Below are 18,103 nucleotides of genomic sequence, written 5' to 3'. Positions count from 1 at the left end.
GCAAGAGGCTCTAATGCCACTGTTGAGTTGTGGTGTCTACTAGTGTTCTAAGTGAAATCTCGTACATCTCATGTCTAACACTAGTATTCCCAGGATTACATGCATAAGCTAATAATTAATTAAGAGTTTAGAGATTACCTTAATCGCTAGTTTTCCCTCGAACCTTTCCAATCGAATACGAAGATCAAGAACTCCAAGTGTTGCTCCTCTACTCAAGACACCCGAATGATCAATCTGATCTCCCACCTTGTAGCTAGCTAGAACTCCAATGGTGGTTTGATTAGAAGAATTTCTTTTTTTACTAGTTAGATAGCTTGAGAATTATCTCTCTTTCTCTCGCTACTTGATGTTGTAGAGTAAGAAAGCTTCTTGAGAAATTTCGCACCTTATTCAAGTCCCTAAGAGACATTATATAGAACCCTAGTTAGAGTCCCACCCTAATTAGGTTTCCCAAAAAATCATTTTGAATAAGATTAAGGAAATAGTCGAAAATTGAACTAGTTTCCATTTTCGAATTCCCTTACTATAAGTCGACCATATCAAGCCCATCTTGGGCAGATCTGGCCGGTCCCTATAGGGCCACATGGCCAAGCTTGACCGTGCCTTTTTGGGTCCCAAATCACCTCCTTTGATGCCCGGCCCAAATACCCTTCTTTTGGGTCTTTTGTGTTATCTTTGCCTAAACTTCTTTCAGGCCTATAAGACATATTTGTGGGAATCTCCCATGATTATATGTCTCATCCCACTAGTCATATCATCCGACAAATAGACATTCTTATGTGTAACCCGATGTAGGATCCGATCAAAGTTAGCCACGAATTACTTCGTAATTCGACGATCATAGTTGGTTTCTAGCTAAACACCACGACCCCTAAATCGTCCGGACTTGATGATCTTCTTCTTCAATTGTCCTATCCGACAAATTGCTCGCATTGCATCTTTGCCCGAAGGACATCTCCTTTAGCACAATCAATGAGCGAAACAGTTGTTGAAGACTACATTGATACTCTAGTGGTTTTTTAGCTCTAGAATAAATTGATATTCTAGTGTTTTATTTGCCACTGGAACATATTGATATTTTAGTGGGTTTATTGGTCACTAGGACAAATTATTTTGGTCGGAACTACCAATTTATCATAATTTATTTCAATTACCTAACCTTAAAAAAATACTTATAGCTAAATATTCAAAAAGTGTTGTAAAACAATCTCACATCGGTGGAGGGACATAATGTGGAGCTCTTCTTAAAAAAAAGACTTGTAATTAAAAAAAATTCATATATTATTTCAATTACCTAACCCTAAAAAGAAGACTTATAGCTAAAAAAATTTCATAAGTTATTTTGTCGGAACTACCAATTTTTCATAATTTATTTCAATTTCCTAACCCTAAAAAAAGGATTATAGCTAAAAATTCAAAAAGTATTGTAAAACAATCTCACATCGGTGGAGAGACGGAGTGTGGTGCTCCTCTTAAGAGATTAAGCAACCTTTTCTAGTGTGATTTTTTTTTTTAAATCGTGAGACCTAAGCGTGTCAAAATAGACAGTATCACTAGCAACCCAGAAAGTTGGTCTGCACCCTCCTATAACAAAAAGTAGTATAGGATAAAAGATTTCAGTTTCTAAGTTAGTTCAACAAAAAAAAATCCATTTGAGTCCTACTTTTCAGTCCAACTACATATGTTTTCTCATATTTGATTAGTAGTTTTTTTTTTGTTGAGGTTATTTTTTTTTTATGAAGATTGTTGAGGTTATTTGACTAGTAGGAAAAGGTTATTTGACTAGTAGTTTTTTTTTGTTGAGGTTATTTGACTAGTAGTTGAGAGAATACTTTCTCAACCACCACAAGTCCAATATAGGATCTCAGTTCACATTTATTTATTATGATTATTGTTCCAACATTTTGGAATGACTTAACTAATGAATATTAATTATTTTAAGTTTAAATTGTTAATAACGAATTGTTGATTAAAAATTTAAAATAAGAGTTAATTTCAATTTTACCATAATTTGTGATCATCTAGAAGGTTTGGTCCCCATATTTGTCACATGAAAAAAAATTCTTTTTCTTCGTCATATTCTCTTCTCCTTCCAGTACTACCACCACCACCGGTCCACCACCATAGCTTGGTCCCTCTTCATCTGGACCAGTAGACTAAAACCCTTGGTGTTTCAATCAATGAGAAAGAGAGAAGAGATGAGATAGATATTGATAGTGGTGGTGAAAAAAAAATAAGTTTGAGAATGTTAAAAAAATGATTGTGTAAGGACATCACTTCTCTTTAAGAGCATCTCCAATGCAACACTCAAACTCTAATAATGAATTGTTGATTAAAAATTTAAAATAAGAGTTAATTTCAATTTTACCATAATTTGTGATCATCTAGAAGGTTTGGTCCCCATATTTGTCACATGAAAAAAAATTCTTTTTCTTCGTCATATTCTCTTCTCCTTCCAGTACTACCACCACCACCGGTCCACCACCATAGCTTGGTCCCTCTTCATCTGGACCAGTAGACTAAAACCCTTGGTGTTTCAATCAATGAGAAAGAGAGAAGAGATGAGATAGATATTGATAGTGGTGGTGAAAACAAAATAAGTTTGAGAATGTTAAAAAAATGATTGTGTAAGGACATCACTTCTCTTTAAGAGCATCTCCAATGCAACACTCAAACTCTAAAACTTAGAGTGCAGATAAGCAGAGACGTATCTACAGCCAGGCCAAGAGGTGCCCCCCCCCTTGGTTGGCTGCATTTCCAATGAAGAAGTACTATTCTGTCATTAAATATTGTTTAAACTCCAAAGTAAACAGATAGCAGGAATGGCCGGGCGGTAGCTATGCCTCTTTGGCAACAAGAGGCCCGTGAGTTCAAAACTGGGCATCATCACCATCTTTTTATGAGATTTTTGTTATTTTGATATTTTTGTTAACACTTTTTAATCGATGACATTAATTAATCTTGCCTCATTAATGAATTCTAAAGTAAATGAAAAGAATTATTTAAAGTTACAAAATTGTTATAGTTCGACAATGTTTTCCTCGATCCAAATAAAACTGTAAACCCAAAACTTTCTTTGGAGTACAATTTTTGAAAGAATATTTAATATCGGCCCTCCTCGATTTCGGGTCCTGGTTCCGTCTCTGCACATAAGATCTTTTAGAATTTCTCTTTAAAAACCATTTCCAATGCAAAATTCAATGTAAATCTCTAAAGTGACGTCTCAAAATTTATAGTAGAGATACTTTAACAAAAAAATGATTTATAGTAGAGATCCTTAAGATGACACTGTAAATTCAGAGTGTTCTCAAAGTGTCACATAAACAAATCGATTAATTTTAGGGTCCTTAATTTTATGATTAAAATATAAGTTTTGGAGTTTCTCTCAAGTACTGCATTGGAGAAGGTCGAGTATCTCTAAATGATCAAGTAAGAAAGAGAATTTTTAGAGATCCAATTTTTCACACTTGACACGTAAGATTTTTAGAATTTTTATAAAAGATTCAATCACAGATGCTCAAGGGCTCAAGGCTTTGCCCAATTTAAAATGAAAGTAGAATCTTTAAGTGGGTCCTACCAAACCTTGAATCTTAGAGGTTAAGGCAACTACAAACGTTACAATCATGGTTTGTTTTGGCATTTTCTTGGATTTTGAACTACCACCTACCATGTAGACTTTTGTATTTTGAGATTGTCTTGACTCCTATATATACCAGGGATATTTCAACACAAAAAAGGGGTTATTCACAAACAACCCCCAATTTTGTGACCAACTTCCTGACTAGCTCCATACTTTATAAAAAATATCTAGATGACCCTCTTTTTCAGTTACCATTATAACTCCGTTAACTAGTCATCACCTTCTCTCCTCCATCTCATCACATCTCTCTACCACCTCATCGTCTTCACCGACGAAGGTCGCAGGCCGGCGACCTTCAAACATAAAAAAAATCTCCTCTCTATCTCTCAAAAAAAATTGTTTTTCTCTCCTCTCTCTCTCTCTAAACAGATCTAGAGAGAGGAGGTTTGTTCACAAACCTTTAAGGTCTGCGAATAGACCTTCAATGGTCTGTTCCTAGACCTTTAAAGGCTACAAACAAATCTTCAAAGGTCTGTTCGCAGACCTTGAAGGTCTGTGAACAAACCTCCTCTCTCTAGATCTGTTTAGAGAGAGGAGAGAAGAAGAAAAAAATATTTTAGAGAGGAGAGAGGAATTTATTTTTTTATGTTTGAAGGTCGCCGGCCAGAAAAGTGGCCGACTGGCGACCTTCGCCGGTGAAGACGATGAAGTGGCGATAAGATGAGGTGGCAGAGAGAGGTGATGAGATGGAGGAGAGAAGGTGATGACTAGTTAACAGAATTATAACGGTAACTGAAAGACCATCTGGGTATTTTTGATAAAGTAAGGGGCTAGGCAGGAAGTTGGTCACAAAGTTGGAGGATATTTGAAAAATAACTCACAAAAATAAATGATGATAAATTACTACTTTTTGTTTGAGTCGAATGTAATTTACTAATAATATTGAGAGTTTTACTGACAATGCCTCAAAGAAGAAACGTAACCAGGCGGGAATTTGTAAAAAAAGTTAACCACTGTCGATAGTTTCTAGCTAACGACGGATCAAAGCTTGAGCTGCTCAGGTGTGTGCCATTTGATTTGAGCTTCTCTTACAGAACACTAAGATACTTCAACCCTTGAACTCTTGCCACGTAGCTGCTCGAGATCTGGGAGAAGCCTCTGCGGAACCGTCATATCTCTGTTAAAAAAGAAATCTAGTAAATCCCTAGCTACTAAATTAATTTTTTTTTATAAGTTACTTTAAGTCGTGGAGTAAATATTGACAAAAATTAGTTTTAGAAGTTTCATTTTGGGTTAATTCCTGGTCTTCAATTTGTAATCAATTGGACGTTTTGGTCTCCATAAGTGTTTAGCAGTTCGTTTTGATTCTAATTTGTGCGACAGTTTGTTTGGTCTCCAATTTTTTTGTTAATGTTACCCTTTATTTTTTTAATTTTATCTTTTTTTATTTCGGAATAAAAATTGTTGGAAGTTCTGTTTCATCATGTGCACACTAGAATCCTTAAAGAAATCATCGTCAGTTGTATTAAAGAACTTTATTTAACTCATTCTCTATAATCATATAGTGCGTATAGTGCAAGTAGACATTATATCATCGGGTGCATTACAATTAGGGATGGAAATCGAGTGGTTCGGGCATCCACGAGCATTGGGCGGACCGGTAAGTCCTCTTATTGACCATTAGGGTCCATCCAGTGGACAACTTTTAAAATTATATACCCATAACTCGCCCAAGCTCGCAAAGAACCTCGTCCCAATCAGGCGTCGGACACCAGGTTTTCTTCGGGAATTTAGTGATTTGGTTTGCTTTACTTCCCCCCTTCCATTCCCTTCCCTATCGTAAAAGTCTCTCTTTCGAACTTTAAAGAAGTGATGTGAGACTACTAACTTCAAAGAATTTGGTTCATTTTACTTGATTTTCTTTTAATAAAAGTCTCTTAACCTGTTTAAAAAGGTGATGTGAGACTAAAAACTTCAAGAGATTTGTGTAGCTCTCTTTGGGAATTTATTCCAACTTGAACAACTAAGGAAGAATTCACATGGAATTGTAATTGTATAAATCAAACCACACTCCTTGAATTATTCAAGTATGTAATTAGTTAAAATATACATGGGTTTACTTCCATAACATAATTTGTTAAGGGTTGTAGTTAATGTAGCAATAAGTTGGGTTAAATGGCCATTATGCCTAACCATAATTGATTCGGGTGATGGATCACGATCGAGTTCTTAACTTATGGGGCTATCGCCTCCAGTTCTTTTCACTAAAATGAGTGTCAGTGTTCTTAATGTCAAAAAGAAGATACATTTGTACCTTAATTTTATGTGTAAGTTATTATCGTCTCCACTTCACAGTCGATATTGTTATGTCTTTCCTCTAATGACTTGCCCTCTTTCCTATTATTTATTTTTCTTGAACTTCTTTTTAAAAAGAGTTCATTTTCATCCCATGAATCTCCAAATACCCATTCAGTGTTGTTTGAATTTTATTGCTTTAAAGTACCAAAAAAAAAACAATTTTGAAAGCCTTTTAGGGGCTATTTTGGTGAGTTACTCTTGGTAGGGGACCAAAATACAAAATATTAACTGTCTAGATTAACCTTACCGCGTAGTTGTGGCAAAATTGGTTTCTGATATTTAGGTCTCATTTTGAATCGGTTGGGATTTAGAGGAATCGATTTCTGACTTAAATTGATTTCACTCTCACCTCATAACCACACAGTTCTTCAAAAACCCTCCCCAATTTCATTCTTCCGATTCAAAATTTCAGGTTAACTTCGTCTCATTTCCTTTTTTTTGTGCCAATTAATACGTTTCAAATTCTATTCATGTTTTATTATGTCATCGAATTGAGGTTGAATTTGATAAATGATATTCCAAAATTGGTACAATTAGGGTTTATGAATGTTTGATTTCGATTTTTTTTGGTCGATAATGGATTGATTTGGGGAACAATGGTTTGTAAGTTTAGGATGTTTAATGTTATGAGATTTTCTATGTTGAAATCCAAAAACTTCAAAATTTCTTGGGAAGGATTAGGATGTTGGTTAGTTGTTATAAAGTTCTGTTTTTTATTTCCATGATTTTCTAATCAGTTTGAGTAGTTTGCAGAATTGGTGATAAACGTGATAAGCACAAACTTAACTCTGAATTATTTTTTATATTCTTGATTTTGAGTGTTAGAATATATATTGGAAACAATGAATTTGGTGATGTTAGGTCATAGAATGCAAAAAATTGGTCTAAAAATCTATCTGGGGATTTTCATTACCCTTTATTTTGTATATAGAATTCCTTTTGTCCTTCTATTTCCCGGTTTTTGTTCTATCTAGGTTTTCAAGTACTTATTTGGAGTTCATCAGAAACACCCATACTGATAAACATATGTGTAGTTGATTATTTGAAGATAATTGACCATAGTCATGTTATGATCATAGGGGGAGCAGAAATCGAAGAACTTCTATTGAAGAATTATAGCAAATAATCACCTACTTAAGTTTTTCCTATCCCACTTTTATAACCGTTCTACTTCTCATGGGATGGGCAAATATTTACAGAAGGCGCTTGAAAGTCTTCACACTTGCAGTGATTATTTACTTCGACTATAAGGTAAGTTGTGTTCCTTGATTGTGTTTCACTTCGTGAAGAGTCTATGTTTGTTGTTGTTGCTGGAAGACGTATTTAATGGTCCTATTTTCTTTGTTACTGAAGGCACTGCAGCAGAGAGAGAAATGGATTAGCAAATCTAAAAGAGCCACTTTATGGGAAAAGACTCATGAGCGTAATGCCAGACGTGTTCTCAACTTGATAGTTGAGTTGGAAGGGTTATGGGTGAAACTAGGACAGTACTTGTCAACCCGTGCAGATGTTCTTCCACAGGCCTATGTAACACTCCTCAAGCAGTTGCAGGACTCTCTTCCTCCTCGTCCATCGAAAGAGGTATTTCTTATAGATTTGAAGATAATATGGATATTTTATTGCGAATATGTGATTGATATTTATCGGTAATCAAGTAAAAAGACATAGGTTCCTTGTAGCCTTAAACTTTGATATGATCAAGCAATTGTGGTTGATTATTTTTGTTGGTATTTAAGTTCATTTGTAGCCTCAAACCTCAATAGACGCCATATTGTGTAATTTAGTCAAAATAAAACATAACCGGAGAAGATTTATGTTGATGAATTACCCTTTTTCCAGTGTCTGAATTATAAGATACTAAATAGTATTTCATTGTGCTAGTCTTTTAACTACAATTGCTGTTTGTGCAGGTTTGCCGGACTATACAGAAAGAGTTAGGAAAGCCTGTTGGTGATCTTTTCTCGTCGTTTGTGGAAACCCCTCTTGCAACAGCATCGGTAAGGTCATGAGGCTGAATTTGAGAATGAAAATAGTAGGGCTTGGTTAATTCTCAGGCTTCTTCTTCTTGGCCTACCTGTGCAATTCAAAATCTGTAAAGGAAGATATATTGAAATGCCAGTTAGAGTCTGCTAGTTGAAATATATTCCTCATTAGATCATCCCCAGTAATTATGAAACATGTTATTGACCACTATTTAAAAAAAACAATAGGAGATTGTGAAATAATGTTCATATTTAGCCTGTACTGGCCATTGGTGGCTACCAGCTCGTGGTGTTCACATGTAGACTATGTAGTGTAGCATGAGAGTGGAAACATGTGCAATCTATATATTCTTTAACCCAAACATGTAGTTGCAGAAAAGTCTTACTCTTGATGGATTTACAATATAAATGCAGATAGCTCAAGTTCATCGTGCTACTCTATATGATGGAAGGCAGGTAGTTGTTAAAGTTCAACATGATGGTATTAAGACAATCATACTAGAGGTAACGGGTGCTCTAAAGTTTAATCTGGTTGAGATGATGAACGTCAGATTAGCAGTCATTTTATGGTTGTGATTTATTTTGACAAGACTTCTTCTACAGGACTTGAAGAATGCGAAGTCAATAATTGACTGGATTGCATGGGCAGAACCACAATATGACCTTAACCCAATGATCGATGAGTGGTGCAGAGAAGCACCAAAGGAACTTGACTTCAATCACGAAGCTGGTAAGGTTACCACTTAAGAGACAAATTGCTGGATGATCTCGAAGTATATAACTGACCCAAGTTAATGTGAAAGCTATTAAAAGACATATACTAAAGTAGAATCGAGCTATGGAAACAATAAAGAAACTAATTAGAAAGACAAAGCTGCAATTAAAAGGGTTCTTATATTCCAATTGACGAATAAAAGATAACAACAGCCTCATTTTATAGGATTCAGCCAGAGATGGGCTACTAATAGTTGCCAAATACTTACTCTCCTAATTTGACTATCCTGTTTAATATCAAAACTCAATATCCTCTACTACTTTTCGTAATTAGGAACTCTTAGAATATCTTTTACTTCAATAATTAGGAAATTTTATAATCCTTGATTGATAATAATTTAATAATTAGAGGCTATTGTCTAAGTAAGAGCACTCCCCTTATTAAGGTGACCAGGTGGGCCCCTAACAAGTTGCTTGCCTCTCACTAATGTGGTCTCCGTAAATGAAGGCTCCTATATTTTATATGTATAGTATGTTATTATTACAACAAAGTTCTTTTGCTAAGTCCATAACATGGTTTTAGTTTTCCAGTCTTACTTTGTGATTTTATTAATGTTGTTATTTGCTACCTGCAGAGAATACAAGAACTGTTTCTAAGAACTTAAATTACAAAGGCAACCGAGAGGGCATCATTCCTGAGAATGTCGTGGATATCTTGATTCCAGAAGTTATTCAGGTAATATTCTCCAAGCAATAAGTTGGTTGCTTATTTTATTTAGACAAAAATAAGACTAGCAACAACCCATCTTGCTAGATTACTATGCTCCTAGAGCAAATAGGTTCTTAGTCCGCCTTCATTTTTCATGGGTCAAGTTCTTCCTCTTTTGCTTGGATGAGATTAGTAACTGCTGAGCCCAGTGGATTTTTCAATTTGAACCTAAAAGCCTGGCCAAACAGTTGACTGACCATAACTTGTTATGCTTTTCTAGATCTTGCAGTACATGTATCACCTTTTTTTCCCACGTATACTTGTTTTTGTACCTGGACCTATATATGTTTCTTCTGTCTTTGGCAGTCAACCGAAAAGGTTCTAGTTCTAGAGTATATGGATGGAATTCGCTTGAATGATCAAGAGTCATTGAATGCTTTTGGTGTTGACAAACAAAAGCTCCTTGAAGAAATAACTCGTGCATACTCCCACCAAATATATGTTGATGGATTTTTCAATGGTGATCCGCATCCTGGTATGGTCTATAGCATTTTTAAGAGTCAGTGAATATCTGTGACTGATACTTGGATTTCTATTGTTAAAACTATATTGTTCAAATGTAGTTCATGTCAAATGTGCCAGATGTGGTTTGTCTTCTCTGAAATTGTTATGTTTTCTGTCTTCTTTGCTCATGTAGGAAATTTTCTTGTGAGCAAGGAACCCCCACATCGCCCAATTTTGCTTGACTTTGGACTTACAAAGTCGGTGTCAGCCTCTATGAAGCAAGCTTTGGCGAAGATGTTTCTGGCATGTGCTGAGGTTCGTTAGTCTTTTTCACGATTGTCGCTACAATTGTAACTGAGGACAAAAGCGTTGTTGCTTTAGGTTTTCTTTACATACGTATAATATTGTTACACATATACGTATATAGTTATGCTATTGTTTGTCTAGATGGACCAACGGTTTTTTACAAAAGCATACTTATTTGTGAGTACATTTCTGTGCTATTTCTGTCACAGGGGGACCATGTAGCACTTTTGTCTGCTTTTGCGGAGATGGGACTTAAGTTGCGGGTCGACTTACCAGAGCAGGCTATGGAGGTAACGAATATGTTCTTTCGTGCTTCCACACCAGCAGACGAAGCCCTTGTAAGTACTTACAACTTGATCTTCTTCTAATTGCTAGTCAACTAATAAGGTTCTGTATTGATTTTTTTTTTTTTTTTTTTTCATTTTTCTCTCAAGCAAAACATAAAATCCTTGTCTGACCAAAGAGCAAAGAGTATGAAGGTCGTCCAAGAAAAGATGAAGCTCAACAAGAAGGAAGCATCACACTTTAATCCTGTAGGACCCCTTCCATCTTAAGGAGTTCTGTTTCCAATATTGTTATTACTTAAAAATGACATGTGCTTTTATTTTTTTGCTGTACTTTAAACTCTTTATCGTATCTGCCCCAGCAGCTTCCTGTGCTTTCGTCCAATTTGAAGAACATTTGTATCCTATATTTCAGGTTGATGCTTTTCCTGGCGACGCTGTAATATTCATGCGGGTTCTTAATCTTCTTCGAGGTCTCAATAATCACTAGCCTCAACAAAACTTCCTTTTTTTTTCCCTATTTTATTTGTTTATTGATCAACTTGGGCATTCAGGGCTCTCGTCATCCATGAATATTCGCATTGTGTACTTGGATATTATGAGACCATTTGCTGAATCCGTTCTTCAAGGGTTAGTCTAATTGTGAATCTCAATACTCTGATTTAGACAGTTGTTTGTTTTATAATGTTTTATAATGTTTTATATGCTTACTCCGATGTTGATTATATGGACAATAGAACTATTAAAAGAGGCCCGGCAACAAATGCAGAATGGATCCATGACTCACCTGTTCTCTCTGATGTGGAAGCTAAAGTGAGACAGCTCCTCATTAATCTTGGGCATGACGATAAAATACTTGGAGTTCAGGTGCATACCGGTGTCGCTCTGTGTATATGGTTGCAAAATTCCTTTTTGTTTCAAATTGCTAATTTATACCATTTCTGAGATGGAAGTCGCGGAATCACTAGTTGGTTAACCCGGCTGTCTTTCCTCTAGAAGTATCTTAATAGGTTCAAATTTTGTAGACACACTTATTACCCATCTTAGTTCATCTATTGGAGTAGCCTATATAAACCAGCCCCTCTCGATAGAAATTTGTGGTTCTGCCCACGTGAATCTGGCTACTTGTTTTTGTTGATAAGACAGAACTTTCTCTTTTTCAGGTTTGTGCCTACAAAGATGGAAAAGTTATAATAGATACTGCTGCTGGTATGCTTGGAAAATATGATCCTCGTCCAGTACAGCCTGATAGTTTATTTCCTGTTTTCTCTGTTACAAAAGGGATCACAGCAGGATTAATACATTCACTGGTAGACAATGGGTATGTTATAGTACTATTTTCATTAACAATAGAATGTTTTTGGTCTCTGGTTTCCGAACACTTGATCTCACTTAAAAGTACAGTCAGTTATTGTACAAGTGGGTATTGATTTTAGACGTTTTGATTTGGACGTGTATTCTTCTCTTGTATTAGTTTTAAGAAAAAAGTGTTGTTTTCTGTTTTCTTTGCTCCTGTCTCTCAACATAATATTAAAAAAGCAGGAAACAGCTACCATAATATCTGGAATTTTGAAAACGAATAGCCATATCATTAAAAACTTTCAGATAGACCTAAATACCATGCTCATTGGGGAGAATACAGAGGGGAACGGCTTTCCAAAAACAAAAGTTTTGTTCCTTCGTTATATATTTCATTTTATTTCTGAATTTACTAGGAAATACTTCAAATATGTATTACTTAGCAATAGATATTTCTCCATGCAATTGGTCATTGTCATTTTTTAACTGGACTTGCTTCTTCAAATAATTTGGGCAAAAAATTGGTAAATTCCGCATCAAGATCTAGTTGGTTTTCTTAGTTATGTGAAGTTATTTTACTTATTATGAAACCCTGGACAATTTTGTATGTTTTATTTCCTGAAGCTTTAATTATCTGATTCGAGGTTTTTGTTTTTGCAGAAAGCTAAAGCTTGAAGAAAATGTCGCGAACATCTGGCCAGAATTTGGAAAAAACGGGAAAGACTTGATAAAGGTTTTGATTACTCATCAAATCTGTCATAATCTTTACTGCAGTACCAATTCCCAATTAAATGTTGTGAGATCATTTTCTTTTCCTTCTTGTTGTTTCTTCACTTTTAGGTTCATCATGTACTCAACCACACTTCTGGATTGCACAATGCAATCGCTGGCATTATGAAAGAGAATCCTTTATTGTTGTCTGACTGGGACGAGTGTTTGAAGAGTATTGTTACTTCAGTTCCAGAGACTGAACCTGGTAAAGAGCAGCTATATCATTATTTGTCCTTCGGCTGGCTATGTGGTGGTATTATTGAGGTATTATTCTGCTCTATTTTGAGTACAATTGTTATTCTTTTATTCTTCGATCATTTGCAGGGGAAAGCTGAAATGGGTATATTTTTTCTGCCATTATACTTTTCTTGACTTACGATGGATTTCAATGGTGTAGCACGCATCAGGGAAGAAATTTCAGGAGGTTCTTGAAGAAGCAATAGTTCATCCTCTCAACCTTGAAGGAGAGCTATATATTGGCATTCCTCCAGGCAAGTTCCACTATCTCTTATCTTCACAGCTACTTGTAGTGACAATTAATAATGTAACACAACTGTCATTTATCGTTCTTGTTTTGGGACCGACGTGCAAAAAGGATCCACAGGAACATATACTTACCTTAAAGGCTTACCATACTAGTCGTAATTTTCTGAACGATTAGGCACATCTCGTACAGCAAACGACCTTCGAATATTTTTTTTGTTTGTGCTTCCTCTTATTTTCATCAAGCACCATAATTTTTGTAAACTTGTCGACAAAAGCTGCGAAGTTAGTTTATTTCAATTTAAAACAAAAACAATTCTCACAAGAACTTTCCAACTTCGAAAGATCCCTTTTTTTTAGCAGGTTATTCATGTGAAAAGCAGTGGGGCCCTAACGTTCTCGGGTTCACTTCAGTAGATATGACTGCCAATTGTTTTACGAGTCATTCTATATTCTAAACATTTTCTATGTAGTTATACTAGAATTCTTCACATGCGTCTTTTTTCCGTTATTCTCAGGTGTGGAATCTCGACTCGCAACTCTTACAGTAGATATGGATCAACTAAAATATCTCTCGAAGATGGGCAACCGACCTGAACTACCGTCAAGCTTCCAGATAGAAAACATCGCTCAGATTGTCACTGGCCTACCCATGCTATTCAATACCCTAAATATTCGCCGGGCCATCATACCTGCAGCTAATGGACATTGCTCGGCTCGAGCATTGGCCCGTTACTATGCGACTCTTGCTACCGGCGGCTTAATCCCACCTCCACATGTAGCTTCTTCCAAACCATTACTTGGTAGTCACACGCATAAACCCAAATTCCCTTCGAAGGAAAAAATGAAAGGCAGCAAAATCAAAGATCTAGTATATTCGAAAAACACAACCAAGAGCACAGAACAAACCCATAATGAAATTGACAGCAACGAAAGTGATCTTTCCAATGGTGTTATCAGCAATGAAACTTCATCAGATGACAGCCATTTAAATACCAGTAAATCTGAGAGGATATTCAGCAACCCAAAAATTCATGATGCATTCTTAGGCATGGGGGATTATGAAAATGCAGTTTTGCCGGACGGGAAATTTGGGCTAGGGTTTAGAAGATTCAGTACGAAAGATGGGACTATTTGTAGTTTCGGGCATTCAGGTATCGGTGGATCGACAGGGTTCTGTGACATAAATAACAATTTTGCCATTGCTGTGACTCTTAACAAGATGTCACTTGGGGCTGTGACTGCAAGTATTGTACAGTTGGTTTGTTCAGAGCTTAATATCCCTCTTCCAGAAGAATTTTCAAAATCTGGTGAAAGAGGGCCAGATATGCAGCTAAATTTAAATTTAGCTGGCAATTCGAGAAACTAGAAGACTCTCTTCTCGTTCTTCTTTTTGCATTTTTTTTGTTTATATATTCATAATACTTTTAAGGAAATTATAAGAGCCGGCAAAAAAAAAGGTTAAACGAAAACAAGAAAATGTAATTTAAATGTCTACACGTGGTATTCGTTATTGTTGAAATTATGCTGATTAAATATGTGAAGTCATTTTCGTGATCTATATATAATGTTTTATTTTGTCACAAATAGACATTAACAGTTGACTTCCAAATCTGGTGATTACCCTATAATGTAGTTTCGGATGATAAAATCCTCATCAAGGTTTTGGCAGGCTTCAGACAACCAAGCTCAAGATGAATCATGAATGGTGATGTTTCTTTTACTATTTTACAAGAGGATACTCCCATCGTTCAACGAAAAAAAAAAGAGGATACTCCCATCGGCTCAGTATCACATGACAATAACAATGGGTTTGTTTTTAGGAAAACAATTATAACGAAAGCACGCTCTAGTGACTCTGGTCCCGAAGAGTTAAGTGGGCTATCTCGAGGAACTTAAAACTTCTGATAAGTGAAGGTGCTAATGAAGCAGTAATCAAGTATCTCAAAGGCATTTCAACAACCAAAAAAAAAGGCCAGCGCTTTGGAGAAAGCAAAATAGTTTTCGGGGTGTAAAGACTTGGTAAAAAATTGGTCAATTTTGTTTGACAATTTTATTTTTGGGAAAGCAAAATAGCTTCTCCACCTCACCTCTCTCTCTCTCTCTCCACCTCACTTCTCTCTCCACCTCATATTCTCTCTCCCCACCACTCTCTCTCTCTTCTCCGACAGGTCGACGGCAGGAAAATTCCTGTCAGAGAAGACAGAGAGGTGAGGTGGAGGGAGAGAGAGGTAAGGTGGAGAGAGAGTGAGGTGAGGTGGAGGGTTTTATTTCCCCGGAAAATTTCTAAAATTCTACATATTCCCTTTAAAATTTCACATCCCGTTAAATATTTAGCTTTCCGCAAAGCGCTGGCAAAAAAAAAACTCAAAGGCAACACTAGTCTAGTTCATCGGCATTCAGAAACTCTAACCAAGAGCATCTCCTCTGCAGAACTCAAAAAGTCAGATTATCCTATGTGTCAAGTCTCAGTTGAGATTCTCTTTTTTAGATGTCACTATTGAGATCCTCCATTCAAAAGACATCTCCAATGCAACACTTGGGAAATTTTAAAGTTACTTAAGGGTCCGTTTGATACGTGAGAAAATTATGTGAGAAAATCGATTTTCCACTGTTTGATAATGGTACAATCGTGAGAAAGTCGTTTTCTATTTTAAAAGCACACCTTAAAAAACCAATAAATATACTTCATTTTAAAGGCACCCCCCCCCCCCCCCCCCCCCCCCAATTTCTTGCAGTTTTAACAAACACTTAAATTTGAATTTTGAAAGTAAAGAAAATTGTTTTCTTTCCCATCATAAAAAAGTTGATTTTCTTACTCAAACATTCTAACATATCAAACAGACATTAAGTGTCATTTTGTAAATGAGTAGTTTTGTATTTAATATTGAGTAGTCAATTGAGATATTCCATAGAAATCTTAATTATTGAGTTTCTTTGATAGACGTCTTAGAAGTAAGACCATCTCCAATGCAAAATTCAAAGAAATCTATATCTGTGCTATTTGTCAAGTTCTAATTGAGACTCTCACTTCTACGTGGCAAAAATAGAGGCCCTCAATTTGTTTGTGTCTCCAATGCAAAACTCTAAACTTATCTTATTGACCTATGTGGCATGGTTATTTTTACAAATAAATAATTAGTTATTTAGAAAATATAGAAGACTCGATTTCTATTGGTTGAAAAATCAAATATTGATGAGTTGGACGGTTAGAGATATCTCAAGAGGACACTCTAGAAACAGAGTGTCCTCTTGAGATATCTCTATTCCACTATCAAAACATCATCTTAGAGATCCAAATAAAGTGTCGCATTGGAGAGAGTTTTTAAGAAAAAACTCTAAAAGTAATAGGAGTATGTAACATTCAGAGTTTCTAAAATTGCGTGTTGCACGGAAGATGCTCTAAATGATGCCATATCATCTTAAGACAAGAATTGAGTCTTCCCTTAGGAAAAAACTCAAAATATCCAGACATGAGAGATGGTAATTGCCCAACGCCCATCGTCAAACAGCAAAGATAAATGGGTGTCATGCCCATTCTTAATGGATGCATCTCATGGGGTAAGATGCTTTCTTATTATATATTAAGTGGCTATCAACCCCTCGAGATATAATTCAACCAATTTCTCTGCCTCTCTATTCTTTTCAATTTTATAATCAAGTGTGAAGAGTTGATTTTTTGGGTATTTTATTATACATGCTATTTGGCGAATAAGAGAGAACGTCTATCGGAGGTCAAGTTTTCTTCGCGAAGGGTTTTCCTTTCGCCTAATCCCTCTCACGTTCATAGTGGAAGTTGCCCATTTACGTTTTTAGTTAGTTTGTCCATATAATTTTCATCTTTTGGAGTAGATAAAGGAGAGAAACTTTGGGTATGGGAAGAAGAACATCCTTTCATTCTTGAAAAGCCATCATCAGATCTAGTCGCTTCAATTAGTTAAAGTAATTGTTTGATTTAGTAGTTTTCTTCAAGTACAAAAGTTTGTCAATCAAACAATTTAATTTAGGGTTTTTTTTGTCTTTGTTGGTTCATCTACTTCTTCCAATTCAGATGTGGCTAAAACATTGATGAAGAAAAAGAAAGAAAACGAAAAAGAAGATTGAACAACATCAATTAAATTAAGAGGAAAACAACTTATTGAATCAAGAAGACCAAACAATCAACAACTTTTACTTGGTTCATCGTTCCTACACATATTCAAGTATAATAAAGTTTAAGACCTTATTGTAATGTTGTACTCCTTTAGCTTCATGTTAGACTTACTTTTGTAAGTCTCATGTTGTATTTACTTTTGTAAATCTCACGTGGTGCTCAAAAGTGTCAAAAGTCTCAAACCATGTAATGTATTGGATTGAATTCCTACATATGAATTAAAATTCGAGTTTCTAAAAAAAAAATTATTTGGCGAATCGGTGCCAATTTCTTTTGGCATTATTAGTTAATATTCAGAGTATTCTTAGAACTTGATTCTAACGTGAGGTATAGCAGGATACCTTATTACGGATAACCTATATGTGTATGAGTCGGTGCCGGTTCTATAGGAAGGTCGTCTAGGTCGACTTCTCTAAAGCACAAACGAAATCGGGATTGTTCAAGGTCAAAATGAACACAACCAAGAACCTAAGTAGGTAAAGGATTAGTTGTGTGATAGCTATTTGATTAATTACCAAGACGAAAAGTTCACTGTTGTCCTTGTAGACCTTGTAGTTACTCACTAGGAATGGTTCAAAGTCGTAAGACTACCTTCTTCCGATGCAGCCAAGTTCCGCATATGAGCTTTGCGAGTTTCAGTATGTCAGTATAGTACGCACACATATATCATAGTAAACCTCGAATTTTCATTCATGCGAGGGATTGTTGGAATGGATCCAATTTTGGCTCGCCCCGATTCGTCAAACTAAAAAACGGAGTGCGCCACTGCGTTCATTTCGTCTAGCTCTTAAATTAAGAGCCAAGAATCACTCGAATCTGATGCCTGATAAATGTAAAACTCAAGTTAAAGTTTGGACGATGTTCGGTTAACATAGGGACCAAAACGCCAAAAGGGCAAAGCTAGTTGGGGAGCATTTGGTCTAACCGAGCACATCTAGTTCCGAAAAGCTCGCGTTCAAC

At 35.8% G+C, this 18,103-nt stretch overlaps 1 protein-coding gene across 2 annotated transcripts; it reads left to right on the top strand.

Annotated features, from left to right (window-relative positions):
- Positions 1-5,943: 5,943 nt before the first annotated feature.
- Positions 5,944-14,551, top strand: LOC147556321 (ABC1 family protein). Of its 2 annotated transcripts, none has more exons than XM_086664176.1 (19): positions 5,944-6,350; positions 7,018-7,189; positions 7,292-7,519; positions 7,849-7,935; positions 8,335-8,424; positions 8,524-8,650; positions 9,270-9,370; positions 9,710-9,878; positions 10,041-10,162; positions 10,363-10,491; positions 10,588-10,686; positions 10,853-10,910; positions 10,992-11,067; positions 11,175-11,304; positions 11,601-11,758; positions 12,397-12,469; positions 12,577-12,771; positions 12,905-12,998; positions 13,509-14,551. In XM_086664176.1, the coding sequence occupies exons 2-19, from the start codon at positions 7,115-7,117 to the stop codon at positions 14,357-14,359; spliced, it is 2,862 nt and encodes a 953-aa protein (XP_086520302.1). In that variant the 5' UTR covers positions 5,944-6,350; positions 7,018-7,114; the 3' UTR covers positions 14,360-14,551. The 2 variants fall into 2 exon arrangements, with proteins under 2 accessions (XP_086520302.1, XP_086520303.1); XM_086664177.1 differs by having other exon boundaries at positions 6,069-6,350; positions 7,027-7,189.
- The last annotated feature ends 3,552 nt before the right edge of the window (positions 14,552-18,103 follow it).

The sequence above is a fragment of the Eschscholzia californica genome, unplaced genomic scaffold (genome assembly GCF_041429995.1).
Source record: "Eschscholzia californica isolate CP2 unplaced genomic scaffold, dmEscCali1.0.p SCAF_2, whole genome shotgun sequence".
NCBI lineage: Eukaryota > Viridiplantae > Streptophyta > Magnoliopsida > Ranunculales > Papaveraceae > Eschscholzia > Eschscholzia californica.
The sequence above is the reverse complement of the archived record's forward strand: the minus strand, read 5'-3'. Positions and strand labels throughout refer to the sequence as shown.